Raw genomic sequence first — 20124 nt, forward strand, 5'->3', positions numbered from 1 at the left:
GTCTTGCTCTGTCGCCCAGGCTGGAGTGCAGTGGCGCAATCTCGGCTCACTGCAAGCTCCGCCTCCTGGGTTCACGCCATTCTCCTGCCTCAGCCTCTCCGAGTAGCTGGGACTACAGGCGCCCGCCACCACGCCCGGCTAATTTTTTGTATTTTTAGTAGAGATGGGGTTTTATCGTGGTCTCGATCTCCTGACCTCGTGATCCGCCCGCCTCGGCCTCCCAAAGTGCTGGGATTACAAGCGTGAGCCACTGCGCCCGGCCAGATAATACATTTTAATATACGTTTTATTTTTTAAAGTGTTCCTAACCATGCTGTGAGATGAGTATTAATATACCTATTTTACAAATAATGAAACTGGCTCAGAGATTAAGTTAACAACTCCATGTCACAAAGCCTGTAAGTGGTATACCAAACACTCCAATCTAGATCTTCTGATTCTAGTTTGGTGCTCTTTCTAGTAGACTAGGCTGCCCTCATACTAATTAACTGAACCCTTGGGAATTACACATCACACTTCTCTTGTGGCTCTTTTTATAGATCTATCTTAAATAATATTAATTTGTGTTCTCATCTCAGCTCCTTGTCGGACTAAATTCCATGTTGATGAAGAAGGATTCCTTGCCTTTTTATCTCTTGCTCTGCCTGGCACAGTGCCTTACACATAGTAGGTGCTCATCAAATTGGACTGACCTGGAGAGCACTAGAATGGTCATTTTGACAGGCCAGTTCTTGCTCAACCTCTGAAACCTCCAGCAGATTCCGCTCACTGACCAATCGAGACAGTTCTCCAACCACTGTCACATGCTTTGAAACAGTCCCAGACATTTTCTTGAACTGTGGATAATTCTCAACAAACGCCTGCCATGGGAAAAACATCAATGGGAGGTTCTGTTATTTTTTGACTGAGGATAAGCATGTATTGAATGGGGGGTGGGGAAAGCGGGGGTTGTTTTTCAGCCCAGATTAAAGCATCTACAACTTTCAGCCACATGGCATTTTGTCATGCTTAAGAAGAGAAGAACTGGTATATGTTGGTAGACTGAGTTTTTTTTTTTTTTTTTTTTTTTTGAGACAGTTTTGCTCTTGCTGCCCAGGCTGGAGTGCAGTGACGTGATCTTGGCTCACTGCAACCTCCCAACCTCCGCCTCCCAGGTTCAAGCGATTCTCCCGCCTCAGCCTCCCAAGTAGCTGGGATTACAGGCATGTGCCACTGTACCCGGCTAATTTTGTATTTTTAGTAGAGACGGGGTTTCACCATGTTGGTCAGGCTGGTCTTGAACTCCCGACCTGAGGTGATCCGCCCGCCTCGGCCTCCCAAAGTGCTGGGATTACAGGCGAGAGCCACCGTGCCTGGCAATAGATTGAGTCTTTAAATAGTCCAGATATTACTGAAGAATGGGAAGAAGCACATGGCTTATCATGAAGTTTTCACTATATTGTTTAAAGACATTACAGAAAATAAGTCTCAAACCAAATAAAATCAATCAAGGTAGAAATTAGACCCAGAAGATTCCAAAAGTGTTGCTTACATGAATAGTTCCAAACTGTCACATGTTAGTCATTCATGTACATGTTCAATTTACCTTCATGTCTGCTATTGATTCTAGTTTTTGCTGTTCTTTTGGTTTCTTCTTCTGAAAATCTTCCATGAGATTCTTTATATTGCTACCAATCTCAGCAAAGTTCAGGTACATATTCTGTGAAAAAGTTAAGTTGGAAGCACACTTCATCAACTAGTCTGACTTTCAGACAACTTAAAAGAAGTGAAAAAGAATTAGAAACACAGAATTGAAGGGCAGGGAAATTCTATTTTAATTACCAAATTTGGACATTAGCCGGGACACTGTTGATGAATACCATTACTATCCTCACAAACAGCTACTGGAGAGGAGAGAAGGAAATAACTACGTGATCTCTATGAAAAAAAATTGCTAAAGGGTGAGAATCCAAGTCTTCTGCCTTCTCGTGAGAGGCAGTTTATGCACAGGATGCCTCTATCATCCTTTCACATGAAATCCCATGCCTGCCCCCATACTAACAAGCCAATATTGATCTTCTTACATAAAAACAACGAAAGACAATTAAAAAAAATTTAAACCACCTACATTAGCATAGAATTCATCATTTTCAGCAGATAGGACCACTTCTCTTAAGTCTTTACTGATCCCCGGCACTCTGGAAAGATCAATCCGATTGTTGTTTATGCCTAGTAGTTCATGGACCATGGCCTGATATGTCCACTAAATAAAGAATTATGAAAAAAAAAGGTAACTGACGGAATACGGAAATAGTAAACATTCAGGAAAACAAAAACTGATAACATTCTTTAGTCTTTACATGAAGATTCTCTAGTTAAATTTTATTAATACTTTGTGCTATAAGCATTAAGACTGCCATTTTAATTGATTAAACACTGAAGAAAAGTCAAAATACTTTTAGATTTCACACTTTTGGAAAAAGGGCAGCAAGATTAATATTCTTGATAGAAAGAAAACAAATTAGAGTTATCATTAGCTCCAATTTTTTGCCTGTGAATTAAGAGTATATTTTTGGCTTCACAGATAGAGCTATATTGGTACTGCAGTTACAAGCTGTACCATTTCCTGTATGCTTCTGTGGTTTTCTGCAGCATGAGAAGTGTGTTCTTGCAGATCTAAGTGGTACTATATTTATCTTGGGAACACTAATATTATCAGAAAAACCCTGTGAGTTGATCAAAACACTGGGATATTCAGAAACTTACCTCTGAACCCATTTTATTTTATATTTTTACCTAAGGGGAGTTGTGAGGAAGGACTGGTTTCCAGTCTCCCAAAATGAGAATTTATTTGGTAAAACTGGAAATGAGAAATCTCCAAATTTTCCCTTTTCACCAATTATGGAGAATAGATTACTTTCAGTCATAGGTCTGTTAGACAAAATGAAGTATTTTCTAGCATGTTCCCTTCTGCATCTAGAATCTAAATGCTAGAAATGTTTATATACATATTTTATCTTAAGAAAACTAGATTTTTTTATTTTTTTCCCTTTTTTTATTAATTTTTTTTTGCTTTTTTTGCACACAAAACAATAAACATTTTCTAAAAATACATACAAACAAAAAGATGCATATCAAACATATTAGGAAGGTTGCACATGGGAAGACGGGGAATAGAAATGGGGGGTGGGAATTAAAGAAAATAAATGAGAGAGGGACTTTGTATGGATCAATGATAATAACTCAATCCTGTATTTGACAAAGAAGAAGGATAAGGAAGAGGAAGAAAAAGAAAGTGGGATAAAGGATCAGAAAGAGAGGAAAATAGAAAAAATTAGAGTATGACTCCAGGGTAGACCTGTTTTGTTGTTGCTGAGTTGGTTGGTTGGTTTGTCTGTTGTATTTTTCATATGTTTCGCCACGTTGGCCAGGCTGGTCTCGAACTCCTAGCCTCAAGTGATCAACCCGCCTCGGCCTCCTAGAGTGCTGGGACTACAGGCGTGAGCCACCACGTCCAACCCCCACATTGCGTCTGGCCTCCGTGGTAGACCTCCCAGACGGGGCGGCTGGGCAGAGGTGCTCCCCACATCCCAGACGGGGCGGCTGGGCAGAGGCGCTCCTCACTTCCCAGACGGGGTGGCCGGGCAGAGGCGCTCCTCACTTCCCAGACAGGGCGGCCAGGCAAAGGCGCTCCTCACTTCCCAGACGGGGCGGCAGGGCAGAGGCGCTCCTCACATCCCAGACGATGGGCGGCCGGTCAGAGGCGCTCCTCACTTCCCAGACGGGGTGGCCGGGCAGAGGCCTCCTCACTTCCCAGACGGGGCGGCCGGGCAGAGGCGCTCCTCACATCCCAGACGGGGCGGCCGGGCAGAGGCGCTCCTCACTTCTTCCCAGACGGGGCGGCCTGGCAGAGGCGCTCCTCACTTCTTCCCAGACGGGGTGGCCTGGCAGAGGCGCTCCTCACTTCTTCCCAGACGGGGCGGCCGGGCAGAGGCGCTCCTCACTTCCCAGACGATGGGCAGCCGGGCAGAGGCACTCCTCACTTCTTCCCAGACGGGGCGGCCGGGCACAGGCGCTCCTCACTTCCCAGACGGGGCAGCCGGGCAGAGGCGCTCCTCACATCCCAGACGGGGCGGCCGGGCAGAGGCGCTCCTCACTTCTTCCCAGACGGGGCGGCCTGGCAGAGGCGCTCCTCACTGCTTCCCAGAGGGGGTGGCTGGGCAGAGACACTCCTCACTGCTTCCCAGACGGGGTGGCCGGGCAGAGGCGCTCCTCACATCCCAGACGATGGGCGGCCGGGCAGAGGTGCTCCTCACTTCCCAGACGATGGGCGGCCGGGCAGAGACGCTCCTCACTTCTTCCCAGCGGGGCGGCCGGGCAGAGGCGCTCCTCACTTCCCAGACGATGGGCGGCCAGGCAGAGGTGCTCCTCACTTCCCCGACGGGGTGGCCGGGCAGAGGCGCTCCTCACTTCCTAGACGGGGCGGCTGGGCAGAGGCGCTCCTCACATCCCAGACGATGGGCGGCCAGGCAGAGACGCTCCTCACTTCCTAGACGGGGTGGCGGCTGGGCAGAGGCGCTCCCCACCTCCCAGACGGGGCGGCGGCCGGGCAGAGGCTGCAATCCCAGCACCCTGGGAGGCCAAGGCAGGCGGCTGGGAGGGGAGGCTGCAGCAAGCCAAGACCACTCCACCGCACTCCAGCCCGGGGAACACCGAGCACCGAGTGAGCGAGACCCCGTCTGTAGTCCCAGCACCTCGGGAGGCCGAGGCGGGCAGACCACTCGATGTCAGGAGCTGGAGACCAGCGTGGCCAACATGGCGAAACTGCGCCTCCAGCCAAAGGACAAAAACCAGGCAGGAGTGGTGGCGCGCGCCCGCAATCCCAGGCAGGCCGCAGGCCGAGGCAGGAGAATCACGGGAGCCGGAGGCAGGGAGCCTACAGCGAGCCGACTATACTGCAGCCTGGGCCACAGAGAGGAAAAAAGAAAGAAAGAAAGAAGGAAGGAGGGAGGGAGGGAGGGAGGGAGGGAAGGAAGGAAGGAAGGAAGGAAGGAAGGAAGGAAGGAAGGAAAGGAGTAGATTTATTAAGAAATAATTTAGAAGGTTATAAAAGAAGGTGCTCATTTCCTAAAAGATTTGCCAAAAGAATTCTTGAAAAAGCAAGTTCCATTAGGGCACTTAAAATAAGTACAACAAGGCCGGGCATGGTGGCTCATGCCTGTAATCCCAGCACTTTGGGAGGCCGAGGTGGGTGGATCACTTAAGGTCGGGAGTTCGAGACTGGCCTGACCAACATGGTGAAACTCCATCTCTACTAAAAATACAAAACTAGCCGAGCGTGGTGGGGCATGCCTGTAATCCAGGCTATTTAGGAGGCTGAGGCAGGGAATCGCTTGAACCCGGGAGGCAGAGGTTGCAGTGAGCCGAGATCACACCATTGCACTCCAGCCTGGACAGTAAGAGCAAAACTCCATCTCAAAATAAAAAAAAAAGTACAACAAAATGTTTTATGCTTTTATGTGCATAAAAGCTTCTTGTGCATGCTTCTAGCACTTACTCTATAATTAAAATTATGTTTATTTCTCTCATAATTGGACCATGAGCTCTTTGAGGGCAGAAATTATAACTTTTAACCTTTTATCTCTAGTACTTAGTTTAGTACGTGGCACAAAACAAGTCCCCAGTGAAATCTGTGGGATAGTTGCTTTTCTTTGGGAGACAGAATAATAGGCAATTAATTTTCTTTCTACTTTTTGATATTATCAAAAGTTTCTTTAGTGAACATATATTACTTTGAATTTTAGGAATACAAGGCTATTTTATACTATAGAGAAGTTTCACTCCACAGATTTCCCTTAGCATTAACATTAGTATAAGCTGGGAAGAAACTGAAACATAGACTGTGCCTTTCTCTGTAAATACAAAGTCACAGCCGGGCGTGGTGGCTCACGCCTGTCATCTTAGCACTTTGGAAGGCTGAGTCGGGCAGATCACTTGAGGTCAGGAATTCGAGACCAGCCTGGCCAATATGGCGAAACTCTGTCTGTACTAAAAATATTTAATACAAAAATTAGCTAGGTGTGGGGGTGCGCGCCTGTGATCCCAACTACTCAGGAGGCTAGGGCATGAGAATTGCTTGAACCTGGGTGGTGGAGGTTGCAGTGAGCTGAGATCACGCCAATCTGGGTGACAGAGAGGGACTCTGTCTCAATAAATACATACATACATACGTACATACATATATACAAAATCACTATTAATAGAGCACCTGCTGTGTGCACTGTTCTTATACTTGCAGGAGAGAAAACACTGGTGAGACTCAGTCTGCCTTGAAGAAATATGTAACGTAGGAGAGGGTGTAAACAACCAAAGCTACAACATGGCAAGTACAGCATGAGACATGAGAGAGACACAAAGGTCTACAAGTCTACAGGGATTTTCAGGAGATAAGAACAATATCTCACTGAAAGAATACAGGCTTCAAGGAGATGTTGAAGAATGGCTGGATGTTGGAGATGGCTTTTGAGTGTTGTTTTTTTTTTTTTTTTTTTTTTTTTTGAGACAAGAGTTTTGCTCTTGTTGCCCAGGCTGGAGGACAGTGGCATGATCTTGGCTCACTGCAACCTCTGCCTCCCAGGTTCAAGTGATTCTCCTGCCTCAGCATCCCGAGTAGCTGGGATTACAGGCACCTGTCACCACGTCCAGCTAATTTTTTGTATTTTTAGTAGAGACAGGGTTTCAGCACGTTGGCCAGGCTGGTCTGAAACTCGGGACCTCAGGTGATCCACCCACCTCGACCTCCCAAAGTGCTGGGATTATAGGCGTGAGTCACCGCGCCCAGCTCTTTTTTTTTATTCTTTGCTATTATTCATATAAATCATTTTATTTATTTATTTATTTTTGGAGACGGAGTCTTGCTCTGTCGCCCAGGCTGGAGTGCAGTGGCATGATCTCAGCTTACTGCAACCTTCGCCTCCCGGGTTCAAATGATTCTCCTGCCTCAGCCTCCCAAGTAGCTGGGACTACAGGTGTGTGCAACCACACCCGGCTAATTTTTTTGTAGTTTTAGTAGAGACGGGGCTTCACCATGTTGGCCAGGCTAGTCTTGAACTCTTGACCTCAGGTGATCCAGCCACCTTGGCTTCCCAAAGTGCTGGGATTACAGGCGTGAGCGACCATGCCCGGCCAGATTGAGTGGTTTTAACAGCAGCATTTTGATAGGTGAAGATGGGAAGAGAAGGTATTCCAAACATTCTAGAGTTTAGAAAGCAGTCACAGTAAAAGCATGCTGGCAGGAAACCATGTGGCATTATCTATGTAAGTGGTGAGCTCTAGGTTTTATAAGATGTTTACCCCACATTGTGAAGGCTCTTGGATGCCAAGTTCAGGAGTTTCTTTTTAACCTAGTAGGCAAATGGGAACCAATGAAGTTTTTTAAGCCAAGAGTAATAAGATAGAGCTGTGCTTTAGGAAATTGTATTTGTGGAACATTTAGAGTGAGAAGAAATAAAAAGTAGGGAATCAAGTAGATGACTATTTCAATGTTCTTGCAAGAGATTAGGATCTAGACCAAGGCAATGGCTGTAAGAATGGAAATGAGGAGACAGAAGGAAACACTGGAAAATAGAATCTACAGAATTAAGAAGCTGTCTTGATTAGGGGTGGAGGTACTGGCAGAAAGGTACAGGAGGGATGAAGCAGAAGAGTTAATGATGACAGTGGATGGAAGAATCGTGATACCAAAACATCGGGAAATACAAAGCAAAACCAAGAATAGCTAAAAATAAGGAGGCAAATAAATGGACCATGCTTTTACTTCCCTATCTGTATTTTGATGAATATCACTTAAAATCATCCTTCTATTACACCAAGAAAGGGTTTTGTACCTGGTTTAGCAATGGGGTGATGGCATCATCACAGCGATCTAAAATAAGGAGCAATGGAGGAACCTCTGTCCGACGGAATTCAAACAGTTCATATTCTTTAGTTATCACTTGCTGTGGGTGAGAGAGAAAGATGGTTTGTGCAACCAATTAGTTACACATAGAAATGATATAAATAGGAAATAAATGCTACATTTAACAATAGTTCTTTGCACCCACATAGATCTTCCATATGAAGGATTCAAAAGTCTCACAAAGTTTAGTAGCACACTATTTAAGAGGTTAGGATATGAAACCCTATTTTATAAGTGGTTTAACTGGACCAAAAAAAAGTTAAATAGTCTGTGAATGTTTCTTGGGTTAAACCTAAGAATCTTAGCTCTAATTGTTGCTTTTTGTTTTAAATTACATATACCTACCTCTTTACTCGGAAACCTAACATACAATCATCTCCTTGGTTGTAAATAAACTATTCCTTTAGTTTCTGAAATATGATAGAGAAATGAATGGCCTTTATGTTTTGGAACCAGGAATAGGTAATGTCATACCTTAACGCACTCTGCAAGTCTCTTTGCTGCCTCTGATGAGAGCTGATAACGAATCATGGGACACTTCTTCAGAGATAAAAGGAGAGCTGTAAGCCCTTGAGTTGTTCTAGATAGCTGGGCTGGATCCCAATTTCGACCCTTTTTGTTAAAAACATATATTCAGAGAAAATATTTGAATTTTCTCTTACAAGTCTAATTATTTGCTGAATTAACTCTCGACTGATAAATTAAACCTTTCCTTCCATACCTGGCAGCAACCCAAAATATTGAGGGAAAACAAATGTGGGTTCACAGCAATGTAATCACCATAAAATTCCTGCAAATAAAGCACCAAGAATAGTCATTCCATAAACTTCGATTGTATCAAGCAGTAACATTTTCATAAGTGATATAATATGATATAGCCAATCTTGGTGAAATACAGGTGTAAAGAGATACAAAATTGTTCAATTAATAACTGAGTAACAACAGTCAACGTGGGAGAATTAAAATAATTACAAAACAGTAGCAATAATAATAAATCTAACAAATAAAAGTTGTAAAGATATACACATTATATTTCTGGAGACCTCTATGCATACTTATCAATTAGTAAAAATAAAATACTGCTAATAGGAGATATAAAGTTCTACTCAAATAAAAAAGAACTTTGCTGTCCAATGTGTTGTCATGAGAGAATATAATTTAAAACAGGTATTCTTTTTATTCATTTATCACCTATCACATCCTTCTGAAAAATTCAAAACTAGTTTATTTGCTGCCTCTGAAAACAATATTCCTCACTTATGTGATAAACATATTCAAGTGTTCATAATAAAACTTCTTTTGAGACAGACCTTTCCTTATTTTTTACTTTTAGACTCAAATATTTAAAAAGGGCCAACATATGAGATGTGTTACAGGACCAATATGTTTACCTGAACCTCAGCCACAACTTCCTGTTCATCAGCTTCAGCCAATGACTTCACGTCACTCTTGCTGATCACATTACTGAAATCTGAAACACACGAGTTGGGGTTGACTCAAAGGAGATAATTTCTGCTGCAATATATGTAAAAGGGCCTGATAGTTAAAGCCTAATGAATAAGTGACCTTCAAATTGGAATGGGTAGCACAAATATATTTAATCCACAAATTCATAATTTTATATATATATATTTTTTATTTTTTTTTTATTATTATACTTTAGGTTTTAGGGTACATGTGCACAATGTGCAGGTTTGTTACATATGTATCCATGTGCCATGTTGTTTTGCTGCACCCATTAACTCGTCATTTAGCATTAGGTATATCTCCTAATGCTGTCCTTCTCCCCTCCCCCCACCCCACAACAGTCCCCGGAGTGTGATTATATATTTTTTTTTTTTGAAAGGACCGGCTGGGCGCGGTGGCTCATGCCTGTCATCCCAGCACTTTGGGAGGCTGAGGCAGGTGGATCATGAGGTCAGGAGATCGACACCATCCTGGCTAACACGGTGAAACTCCGTCTCTACTAAAAATACAAAAAAAAAAATTAGCCGGGCCTGGTGGCAGATGCCTGTAGTTCCAGCTACTCGGGAGGCTGAGGCAGGAGAATGGTGTGAACCCGGGAGGCAGAGCTTGCAGTGAGCCCAGATCAGGCCACTGCACTCCAGTCTGGGCGATAGAGCAAGACTCCATTGGAGGAATTGGAGAATGAGAATACTAGGGAAGTAAGTCATTTTATTGAAAATAAGGAGAAAGAAGTAAACTTTCATGCTGTCTTTTATATATAAACTGTACTACCAGGTAACCAAATAGATGAGGGAAAATTTTTCTTTGTGAAAATATTCCAGCTCAACAATAACTAACAAATGTTAATAACAGAATTAGAATATCATCATTTTTTCTAACCCCCAATGAATCAATTGAATGGACCCAGGCATTGAGCATCAGCAGCTGCTAATATCAAAAGAATAAACAGCCAATGAAAGCACACAATACCACCTATATTCTTGCCAAGAAGAAATGGAATCAACCCAATTAAGGCTCTGTATTCACCTACGAATTTACAGAACTAGAAGATAGAGGAATATTTTAAACTTCAAGGAACATGTTAAACTACCCCCTGGGGATGCAATCAGCAAGATCCAGACTGTGGAAAACTTAACAGTTTCCTCAATAAATAAATTGCATGGGGCAGGGGTGGGAGGACCTATACAGAAGATTAAGAAACTTCATATATCAACCAACAGCAATGTGTGAACCTTACTTTGATCCCGATTTTAAAAAACTGTAAAAAAAAAAAAAAAAAAAAAGACAATTTTAAATTTGAACGCTGAATGGTTATTTGAAAATAGTACTAAGAGTTCAAGACCAGCCTGGGTAACATCACTTGAACCTGGGAAGTTGAGGTTACAGTGAGCCGAGATCATGCCACTGCACTCTGTCTAGGTGACAGAGGGAGACTGTGTCTCAAAAAAAAGAATAATTATTTTTCACTTTTAATCTAGATGTAATAATGGAAATGTGTTTTTAAAAAAATAAGTCCTTATCTTTTAGAGATGCATACTGAAATACTTATGGATAAAATTATATAATGTCTTAGATTTGCTTTAAAATAATATTGGTGGAGGAGTAGGTGACAGTATAGCTAAAACAAGATTGGGTGAGGCTCAATAATTGTTGAAACCAGCTGATAGGTACATTGGAACTTATGATACTATTCTACTTTTGTATGTCTTAAAAGTTCAGTGCAGTGGCTCACACCTGTAATCCCATCACTTTGGGAGGCCAAGGTGGGCAGATCACACATGCAATTACCATATGACTCAGCAGTTGCACTCCTGGGGGTTATTTGTCCCAGAGAATGAAGACTTAATGTTCACATAAAAATCTGTACACAGCAATAAAAAGAAATGAACTATTTTTAAATTAAGAAAACTTTTTTTTTGCAGTTCCAGCTCAAAGGAGGAATGAACTATTAATACACACAACAGGTGAGGTGTGGTGGCTCATGCCTGTAATCCCAGTACTTTGGGAGGCTGAAGCGAGCGGATCACCCAAGTTCAGGAGTTTGAGACCAGCCTGGACAACCAACATGGTGAAACCCTGTCTCTACTAAAAAAAATACAAAAATTAGCTGGGCGTGGTGGTGTGCACCTGTAATCCTAGCTACTTGGGAGGCTGAGGTGGGAGAATCGCTTGAACCCGGGAGGTGGAGGTTGCAGTGAGTTGAGATGGCGACACTGCACTCCAACCTGGGTGACAAAGCAAGACTGCTTCTCAGACAAAAAAACAAAAACACACACACACACAACAGCCTGGATGACTCTCCAGAGAATTATGCTGAGTGAAAAAAGCCAGTCCCAAAAGATTATATACTGTATGATTTCATTTATAGAATATTCTTCGAATGACAATATAAAATGGAGAAAATATTAGTGGTTACCAGGGTTAATGAGGGGGTTGGGGTGGGAGAGAAGTCCATATAAGCTAATAAAAGGGCAATAAAAGGGATCCTTATAGAGATGAAAATGTTCTGTATCCTGACTGTATCAGTGTTAACATCTTGGTTGTGATATTGTACTACCATCATGTAAGATACTACACAGGGGGAAGCTGGGTAAAGGGTATCTGGGATCTCTGTATTATTATTATTATTATTATTTTCTAAACTGCACATGAATCTACAATTACTTCAAAATAGAAAGTTTAATTTTAAAAAGGAAACCTGTGACTATTAGCCAAAAACAAACAGACAAAAACAAACAAAAATTAATTTGCCACAGATTAATAAAATTGCCTATTTTTACCTCTTAGGGCATCGTGCACTGAAAACCCACTGGACAAGCTTTATATAACTTTTCGATTCTACACAGAACTGAATGAAATAAAATATGAGAGAGCTCTTATATATATATAGTCTTTTCACAAATGTTAATCTTTTGTATCATTATTCTATTTAAGTAGTATACGCTAAAGAAAGTACGTATGTCTTAGACTGTAGTCTAAACCCTAAAACTCTAATACCTCTAAGTAAGCTTTAAAACTTCTCAAATGCCCTACTTACTGTTAAATCTAGTCCTTGGTTTTGGAAATGTTACCAAATAGACTACACTAACACTATTAACATAAAGATAAATAATGACATCTAGAGGAGAATGGATGTAACTTCTACAGCTGAATGTATCGGTTCAAAAAAATCCATGTAAATTGTATAGTAAACACAAACCTAGTTTATTTCCAGACCTCCCCTACATAATCCCCACTCCAAGAAAGTTGTGCACATAAGAGATCACTACCTGATGATTTATACTTTCAATGCATTAAATATAGTAACAAAGAGAAGTGAAAGGCTTTTATCTGGTATGTAAAGTAAATTTCTGCTTTTCCAACAAACTCAAGTATTACCTTCCCACTTCAAAAAATAAATCAGCTTCCATGCCTCAAATTTTAAGTGTAAAATAGGGATAAGTATATACTTTTTTTTTTGGCAGGAGTGAGATGTGAAATTTGTCTACTTACAACTTTTGACTTACAAAGCATCTTGAAAGGCAAAGTAAAATGTAAAATTTTTAATTTAAGCAATCAAAGATGAATGGAAATCACATTTAGCCCTCTGAAACAGAATACTGGTGAAAAGAATTTTTTTTTTTTTTTTTTGGGATGGAGTTTCGCTCGTTGCCCAGGCTGGAGTGCAATGGTGTGATCTCGGCTCACTGTAATCTTCGCCTCTCCGGTTCAAGCGATTCTCCTGCCTCAGCCTCCCAAGTAGCTGGGATTACAGGCATGTGCCACCATGCCCAGCTAATTTTGTATTTTTAGTAGAGATGGGGTTTCACCATGTTGGTCAGGCTGGTCTCAAACTCCTGACCTCAAGTGATCCGCCCACCTTGGCCTCCCAAAGTGCTGGGATTACAGGTGTGAGCCACCGTACCCGGCAGGTCAAAAGATTTTTAATACTTTGGAAGGACATTAAATAAACTAGACTTTTACAGTGACAGATTCAATGAAGTTATTGATGATACGAAGGGCTCAATGAAACACACTAACTGGGATGTCATTACGTGTTTGAAAAAGTGAACATACTTACAAATGAAATATATAGTGTATTTGGGTCTTCGGAGCTCCTGAATCATATAATCCACATTCTCCTAGAAAATGAAGAACAAGCAAACAAAATATGAGGAGAGTTGCTTAAGGAAAAAAATAATAAGCACTCACCCATTGATTTGTTTATTTACTGCGTCTACTGCATGTTGAAGTCTAGGTTAAGTGTGCTTATGTTGGTGGGTAAGGGCTGGAGACAAAAGAGATAAATTAAATACAATGATCAGGAATCATATATTATTTAATAATATGTGTATAATATTAAATATTAATCAGCTGCATTTTGGCCAAATTAAGATAAAGAATATAAAGGACACAGATGTTGAAGCACAACATAAAATTCATTATAATTCTGCAAACTCACATCAAGCTGCTTGTCTATAAATTGTATTCATTTGCTCAAAATTATTTATTCATTTATTTATTTTTATTTTTTTTTTGAGATGAAGTCTCACTCTGTTGCCCTGGCTGGAGTGCAATGGCACAATCTTGGCTCACTGTAACCTCCGTCTCCTGGGTTCAAGCAATTCTCCTGTCTCAGCCTCCCAAGTAGCTGGGATTACAGGTTTGCGCCACCACACCCAGCTAATTTTTTGTAATTGCAGTGGAGACGGGGTTTCACCATGTTGGCCAGGCTGGTCTCGAACTCCTGACCTCAACTGATCCACCCGGCTTGGCCTCCCAAAGTGTTAGGATTACAGGCATGAACCACTGCGCCTGGCCTGATCAAAATTCCTATATAGAACATCAAATGTGTCTATTCCTTTAAAAATTAACATTCAAGAGAAAATATAGTTAATTATATTCACTTTGGCTTTTAATTTATTGGGATGTAAGACTCTGCACAACTACAATGTTTGTGAAGTATTTGCAAGTAGCAGGCTAAGATATTTTCTATAATCACATTATTTTAAAATAAAGTATGAAAGTTTAAAACAAAAAAGTTGATTTTTATACGGTCAAAATATAAGATTCCAATTACATAAGATTATAATGCAGGTTTTATTGATTTTTGATACTATAACACCTGGTTAAATTTCAATATAAATTGTTCCCTAAACATATTAATTTGTTTTAAAAATCCCATTTCTTTACAGAATTAAAAAAAATGTAAGCAATGTATACTGCTTATTAATGGGGAAAAGGTTTGAAAAATTGTAATTTAGATTTAAAAATGCATCCAAATTAACTTTATAATATAATCTTAAGGCAAAAAATTTAAATAATAAATCTTTTAAACCTCAATTATTTCCTCGTAATGTGCCAGGCAAAAATAACAAAGTGAATTAAAAGATTCCTAAAAGTTCAGACAATGTGGAAAAGACAAAAGATAATATATAAAAGAGGAAAAAGAAAAAGGAAAGATTCATTTTTTAAAATTTTTAAAAATTTTAATTTTATTATTATTATTTTTTGAGACAGAGACTTGCTCTGTCGCCAGGCTGGACTACAGTGGCGGATCTCAGCTCACTGCAACCTCTGACTCCCTGGTTCAAGCGATTCTCCTGCCTCAGCCTCCCTAGTAGCTGGGACTGCAGGCGCCTGCCACCGCGCCTGCCACCACGCCTGGCTAATTTTTGTTGTTGTTGTTGTTGTTTTTTGTATTTTTAGTAGAGATGGGGTTTCACCATGTTGGCCAGGATGGTCTCGATCTCCTGACCTCGTGATCCGCCCACCTTTGCCTCCCAAAGTGCTAGGATTACAGGCATGAGCCACTGCGCCCGGCCAAAAGGAAAGATTCTTAAAAGAGTTCAAGAGACAGTACATAGCAGTGAAAGAGTTTCTCTAATAAAAGACATCAGGAAATAATGAACTAGATGATCTCTAACATATCTCTTGAACCAAAATTTCATGATTAAGAGCTACAAATATGAAATAATTGGAAACTATTATAACACAGCATGTGTTCGTTAATTCAGCAACTGTTTATTGAGTGTCCACTGTGTGACAGGAATTGGGAATATAGGGTGAGAAAACATATCGTATCTGTTTTCATGGAGCTTACTGCTGGTAATCACAGAAACCATATAAAAGTTCAAACCATGACATGCAATAGGGAGATAAAGATGGTGTTGTAAATGCATATAAGGGGCAGGTTTGACCTGGTCAGCAAAACCAGGGAAGGGTTACTTGAAGAAGTGAAGTTCCAGGCAGAGGAAGAAGACTATGCAAATGTCCTGTGGCATGAGGGAACAAGGGGAATACAGCGGATTGATATATATAGGGTGACTAAGGTGCAGAGTGCAAAAGGGGAATGGTTCAAAATGAGGCTGGAGAAATGGTAGAAACCAGACCATGCTGCACCTTGAAGGCTACAATTAAGGAGTTTCGCCCTTATCAGAAAAGCAATGAGAAGTCATTCAAGGATTTCAGGCAGGAGTGTCATGATCAAATTTGCATTTTGGAAAGTTCATATGTACAAGCATGATAAAATGCATTAGAGTTGAAGAACATGAATATGAATCAAGAAAGTATAACAGCTGGGCATGGTGGCTCACGCCTGTAATCCCAGCACTTTGGGAGGCCGAGGCAGGCGGATCATGAGGTCAGGAGATTGAGACCATCCTGGCTAACACAGTGAAACTCTGTCTCTACTAAAAATACAAAAAAATTAGCCGGGCGTGGTGGCGGGCGCCTGTAGTCCCAGCTACTCGGGAGGCTGAGGCCGGAGAATGGCGTGAATCCGGGAGGCGGAGCTTGCAGTGAGCCGAGATTGCGCCACTGCACTCCAGCCTGGGCGACAGAGCGAGACTCCATCTCAAAAAAAAAAAAAAAAAAAAAGTGTAACAAATAATATTAAAATAGGAAAGGCTTTTTAAAGGAGAGACTCAAGCTAGAGTTAGGTGATGGACAAAAAGTCACAAATGGCCAAAGAATTTTTTTTTTTTTTTTTTTTTTTTTTTTGAGGTGGAGTCTCGCTCTGTCGCCCAGGCTGGAGTGCAATGGCGCTATCTTGGCTCACTGCAAGCTCCGCCTGCCGGGTTCACGCCATTCTCCTGCCTCAGCCTCCCGAGTAGCTGGGACTACAGGCGCCTGCCACTAGGCCCGGCTAATTTTTTTTGTATTTTTAGTAGAGACGGGGTCTCACCGTGTTAGCCAGGATGGTCTCGATCTCCTGACCTCGTGATCCGCCCGCCTCGGCCTCCCAAAGTGCTGGGATTACAGGCATGAGCCACCGCGCCCGGCTAAAGAAATTTTAATTAGTGGAAGAAAAAACAAACAAACAGGGAACAGGAATGAGCATGTAGAATTGCTCATTCCAACAGTAGCCTAGCTGGCTATAGAGGAGAAGCAGACCTAGGACATAGGAAGGCTGGATACATATGGGCAGATCAAACCAACAAAGTAGGGCTTTAATTGCTGGGCTAAATATAGATTTTAATCATGGAAGTAACATCAAGCCACCACAGGTTCCTGAGCATAAATGTGAATAAAGTGGTAAAGATTCAAGACACTCATAGCTGTATATAAGTGTTGATGGTGTTCAATGTGAGAGATACGGAGGTTAATCCAAGAATAAAGTAATGTGGGTCTCTGTTAAGAGTAGTTCATTAGTGGCAATGGGAATGGCTGTGAACCTAAAAGACATCTTGAAGGAAGAACTGGCTGTAAGGGGTCAACTGAAATATGGAAACGAAACAAGAAAAATGAAGGTTATAACACTGATGAACCAGGATAATTATGATGCCACAAATTATGATAATACAAATTTATTTTGCCTTCTTAATGCTTTCAGATCAGAGTGTTCTGCATCTGCCTGGGCAGATGGAAGCTCAGTTTATGCAGTACCTTTGTAGGTCGAAGAAAACAAATTGCCTTCAGGTGTTTCATGATCTCTCGATTTTGAGAATCAATGCGTTCAAAGAGGTACACTTCCTTCTGTAGAATCTCCGATTGTGTGTAGACCATACTCACTATGCCAGTCTGTAAAAACAAAGGATTAACTAAAAGTATGCTAGTCTAGAATAATAAAAACAAGTAGCATATCTAACCCTCTTTTTTCATTAATACTTAGCTGGATAACTTAAATAGTAATATATGTAATAACATTTACTGAACATCCAAACAGGTAGGTAACATACGAGAATGAAAAATACGCTCTATCCTTTCAGCTGAAGCTTCAAGGTTAAAAACAAAAAACATGCTCTCTTTGAACAGGAACAATCCATAAGTTTCCAAAAATATTTTTTTCTATCACCTTAAAGAGTTTTGTTTTCTGGTCTGTGGCCAACAAATAACCTGTCATTTCAGCTTGAGCTCCAATAGCTTTACTTTAAAAACACAATGTTGAGTGGGAACAGTAGGCCCATCCCAAAGTCTTCCAAGTGCTCTAACATACTAATGATTTCTTGGCGGAGACTTTTAGAAAAGGATTTCTGATTCCAATAAATTGTTCCGGGTAGAAGTAGTCTCTGGGCAGTGGCTGGAGCCATTTAGACTGAAAACCCACCGGGCAAGCTTTATATAAACAACTTTTCAATTCCACACAAACCGATCCTCATTTTCATATCTTTAATTAAATGCTAAGTCCTACAGTGGAATGGGACCAGCTGTTGTAAGGTTGAGAGGGTTCCTTCACAAATGCTGAGCAAAAGCAAACTCACCGTCTCTTTATCCATGAGAAGTACTTTCATACCAGGCCCGCTGTCCTCTATCATTTTGGAAATGTACTGCTTCACAGCAAAAACCACGTTCATGGCGGCGAATTGACAAGTACCCTACAGCCCTTCCCGCCCGCTTTTCTGGCTAAATTAACCCCGTTTGTTGGCCGGGTCTCAGCTGCTTCCTCCCAGCCGGGCTTCGGCTTCCGGGAGTCCGGGCAGCCACGGTGCTGGGAGTTGTAGTTCCGCTGGAGTGTACAGGGGACCAAGCCTACCCCGAGGATGGAAAAATCCGGCTGAGACGCCCTGGGCCGCTGCCACGCGCGGGCGCTATTCTCCACCCACCTGCGGCCTGAAGATGCATGAGGCCGGGACTCTCAGACCCCTATTGCCCTTTGGGCCTGGAGGCCCAGCCGCAGCCCGAAACCCAAGAGAGTGGAGCCTCGCGAAATGAGGAACCTGGCACAAGGTTTGCTTGGAAGCAGGAACGACGGAGCGTGGCTACGTGCCCTATTTGCCATTAACGCTTTCTTGCATGGCAGTGAGAGATGAGGGCAAGGGAGGTGGCATAATGCTCCTGGCCACTTGGGACTCGGAGAGACGGCATTTAATAAATCACACGCGGTATTTGCGAAACAGTGGTCGAGATTCGTCTTCCCGGCTTCATTGGGTCATTAATAGGCGGGAACAGTGCCCCGTGTTGAGGCTGCAGGGGCCCGAATTGGTTTTCCCAAGACAGAGGGGCATATGAAATTGAACAAATATTTGTTGAATGAATGAACAAAGGGAACGCCTTTTAGGGATGTTTCTGGGGAAAGGCCTGAGGTTCTCCAGGAGGGTCTGCAGCTAGGGTCGGCCGTGGGGGCTCGCAGCCCGCTGGACCACCGGACCTGCAAGCGTCCCCCCTGCCCCGCCCCCGCCTCGGCGCTCTGAGCAACTGGACTCTGCCAGCTCTAACTCCGGCGGGACGCTGAAACTGCAGGCAAGAGCCGAGGTGACTGGGTCCTTTGAAATGGGTAGGGGACACGTATCCGGTAGAACTAAAACTAGCGTGGGGATTTGAAGCCAAAACTCTCAAGTTTTTATTGAATCTTAAAACCATCAACTTCGAAATGTCTGCATTTGTGTTTACACCACACAGGTCTCCCCTCTATCATGGCATTTGTCGAAAAGGAGGGTAGATGTTTGTTTTTCGCACCTTTACTTTGGGGAATTGTAAAATCAGGAAGATAATAAGAAACAACTGTTAGAAATCAGTAACTAAAAATGCTTATGAATATTTCCACCAAAATAATGACCAGTGTTTGTGAGGTCAATAGATTCAGGATTACCAAACAAATTCTTATATTATATGGTAAGAAGTACACAATTAAAATAAACCAATAGCACTTTAACATTAATTAGCTTAAGATTATGCAACATTATATATAATTTTCAAATCCCTTAAGGGAGATCAGAAACTACTGAAATATAAGAGATTTTTGTCACCTCTGAAATTGTGAAGAATATGTTTTTTTTTTTTTTCAGCTTTTCTACCAAGTAAATAAAGCTTCCCTTTAGGCATTTTACTAATTTTTAGATGTGTTTTGAAAGAAAAGTCTTAAGTTATATATTAAAGTGAAAATGTGAATCTTTAAATGGATAAAAGAAATGTTATATGAACATTCCATGATAACAATTTAAATGTTCATATCTTACAGAAAACATGGAAACAACGCTAATGAAAATCCTGTAAATCCTGTAAATTACTGATATTTGAAAATTCACTGCCAATCTCCCATGTCACTTGGTTTTTATTTTTCTTACCTATAATTTAGATTGCATTATAGAAGATTTTTTCCCCATTTTCTGTGCTTTTTTAAGAAAGAAGGAGATAAAGACTTGTCTATGAAATTCGTGCCTTTTTAAACAATAGTCAGTCTGTAAGCAATAGATGGAAAGAATCTGCATTCTTTTGATGATTTATACTTGGCACATAACTTTTTGAGGGAGGAGGAAAATACCTACTTGACAGCTTACTAACTCATTCCACTTCGCATACAA

The 20124-nt window shown here is 41.7% G+C and overlaps 2 protein-coding genes across 3 annotated transcripts in view; one reads left to right on the forward strand and one right to left on the reverse strand.

The window, feature by feature from the left end:
* Positions 1-18721, reverse strand: part of VPS45 (vacuolar protein sorting 45 homolog) — an 82800-nt gene extending 64079 nt beyond the window's left edge. Inside the window, exons 1-10 of one of the 2 annotated variants that reach the window (XM_030824671.1) lie at positions 18085-18721; positions 17270-17404; positions 13464-13524; positions 9328-9407; positions 8658-8726; positions 8411-8548; positions 7866-7976; positions 2108-2242; positions 1586-1699; positions 693-860 (exon numbers count right to left, since the gene is read on the reverse strand). In XM_030824671.1, the coding sequence (XP_030680531.1) occupies positions 693-860; positions 1586-1699; positions 2108-2242; positions 7866-7976; positions 8411-8548; positions 8658-8726; positions 9328-9407; positions 13464-13524; positions 17270-17404; positions 18085-18177 (1104 nt within the window). In that variant the 5' untranslated portion in view covers positions 18178-18721. The remainder of the gene's footprint in view (positions 1-692; positions 861-1585; positions 1700-2107; positions 2243-7865; positions 7977-8410; positions 8549-8657; positions 8727-9327; positions 9408-13463; positions 13525-17269; positions 17405-18084) is intronic. The other variant, XM_030824669.1, reaches the window with a different exon arrangement.
* Positions 18722-19026: 305 nt separating this feature from the next.
* The window catches only part of OTUD7B (OTU deubiquitinase 7B), a 132311-nt gene continuing 131213 nt past the window's right edge, over positions 19027-20124 (forward strand). The window contains exon 1 of the mRNA XM_030824665.1: positions 19027-19075. The gene's annotated coding sequence lies outside the window, so the exon portion shown is untranslated. The remainder of the gene's footprint in view (positions 19076-20124) is intronic.

The sequence above is a fragment of the Nomascus leucogenys genome, chromosome 12, assembly GCF_006542625.1.
Source record: "Nomascus leucogenys isolate Asia chromosome 12, Asia_NLE_v1, whole genome shotgun sequence".
NCBI classification, from domain to species: Eukaryota; Metazoa; Chordata; class Mammalia; order Primates; family Hylobatidae; genus Nomascus; species Nomascus leucogenys.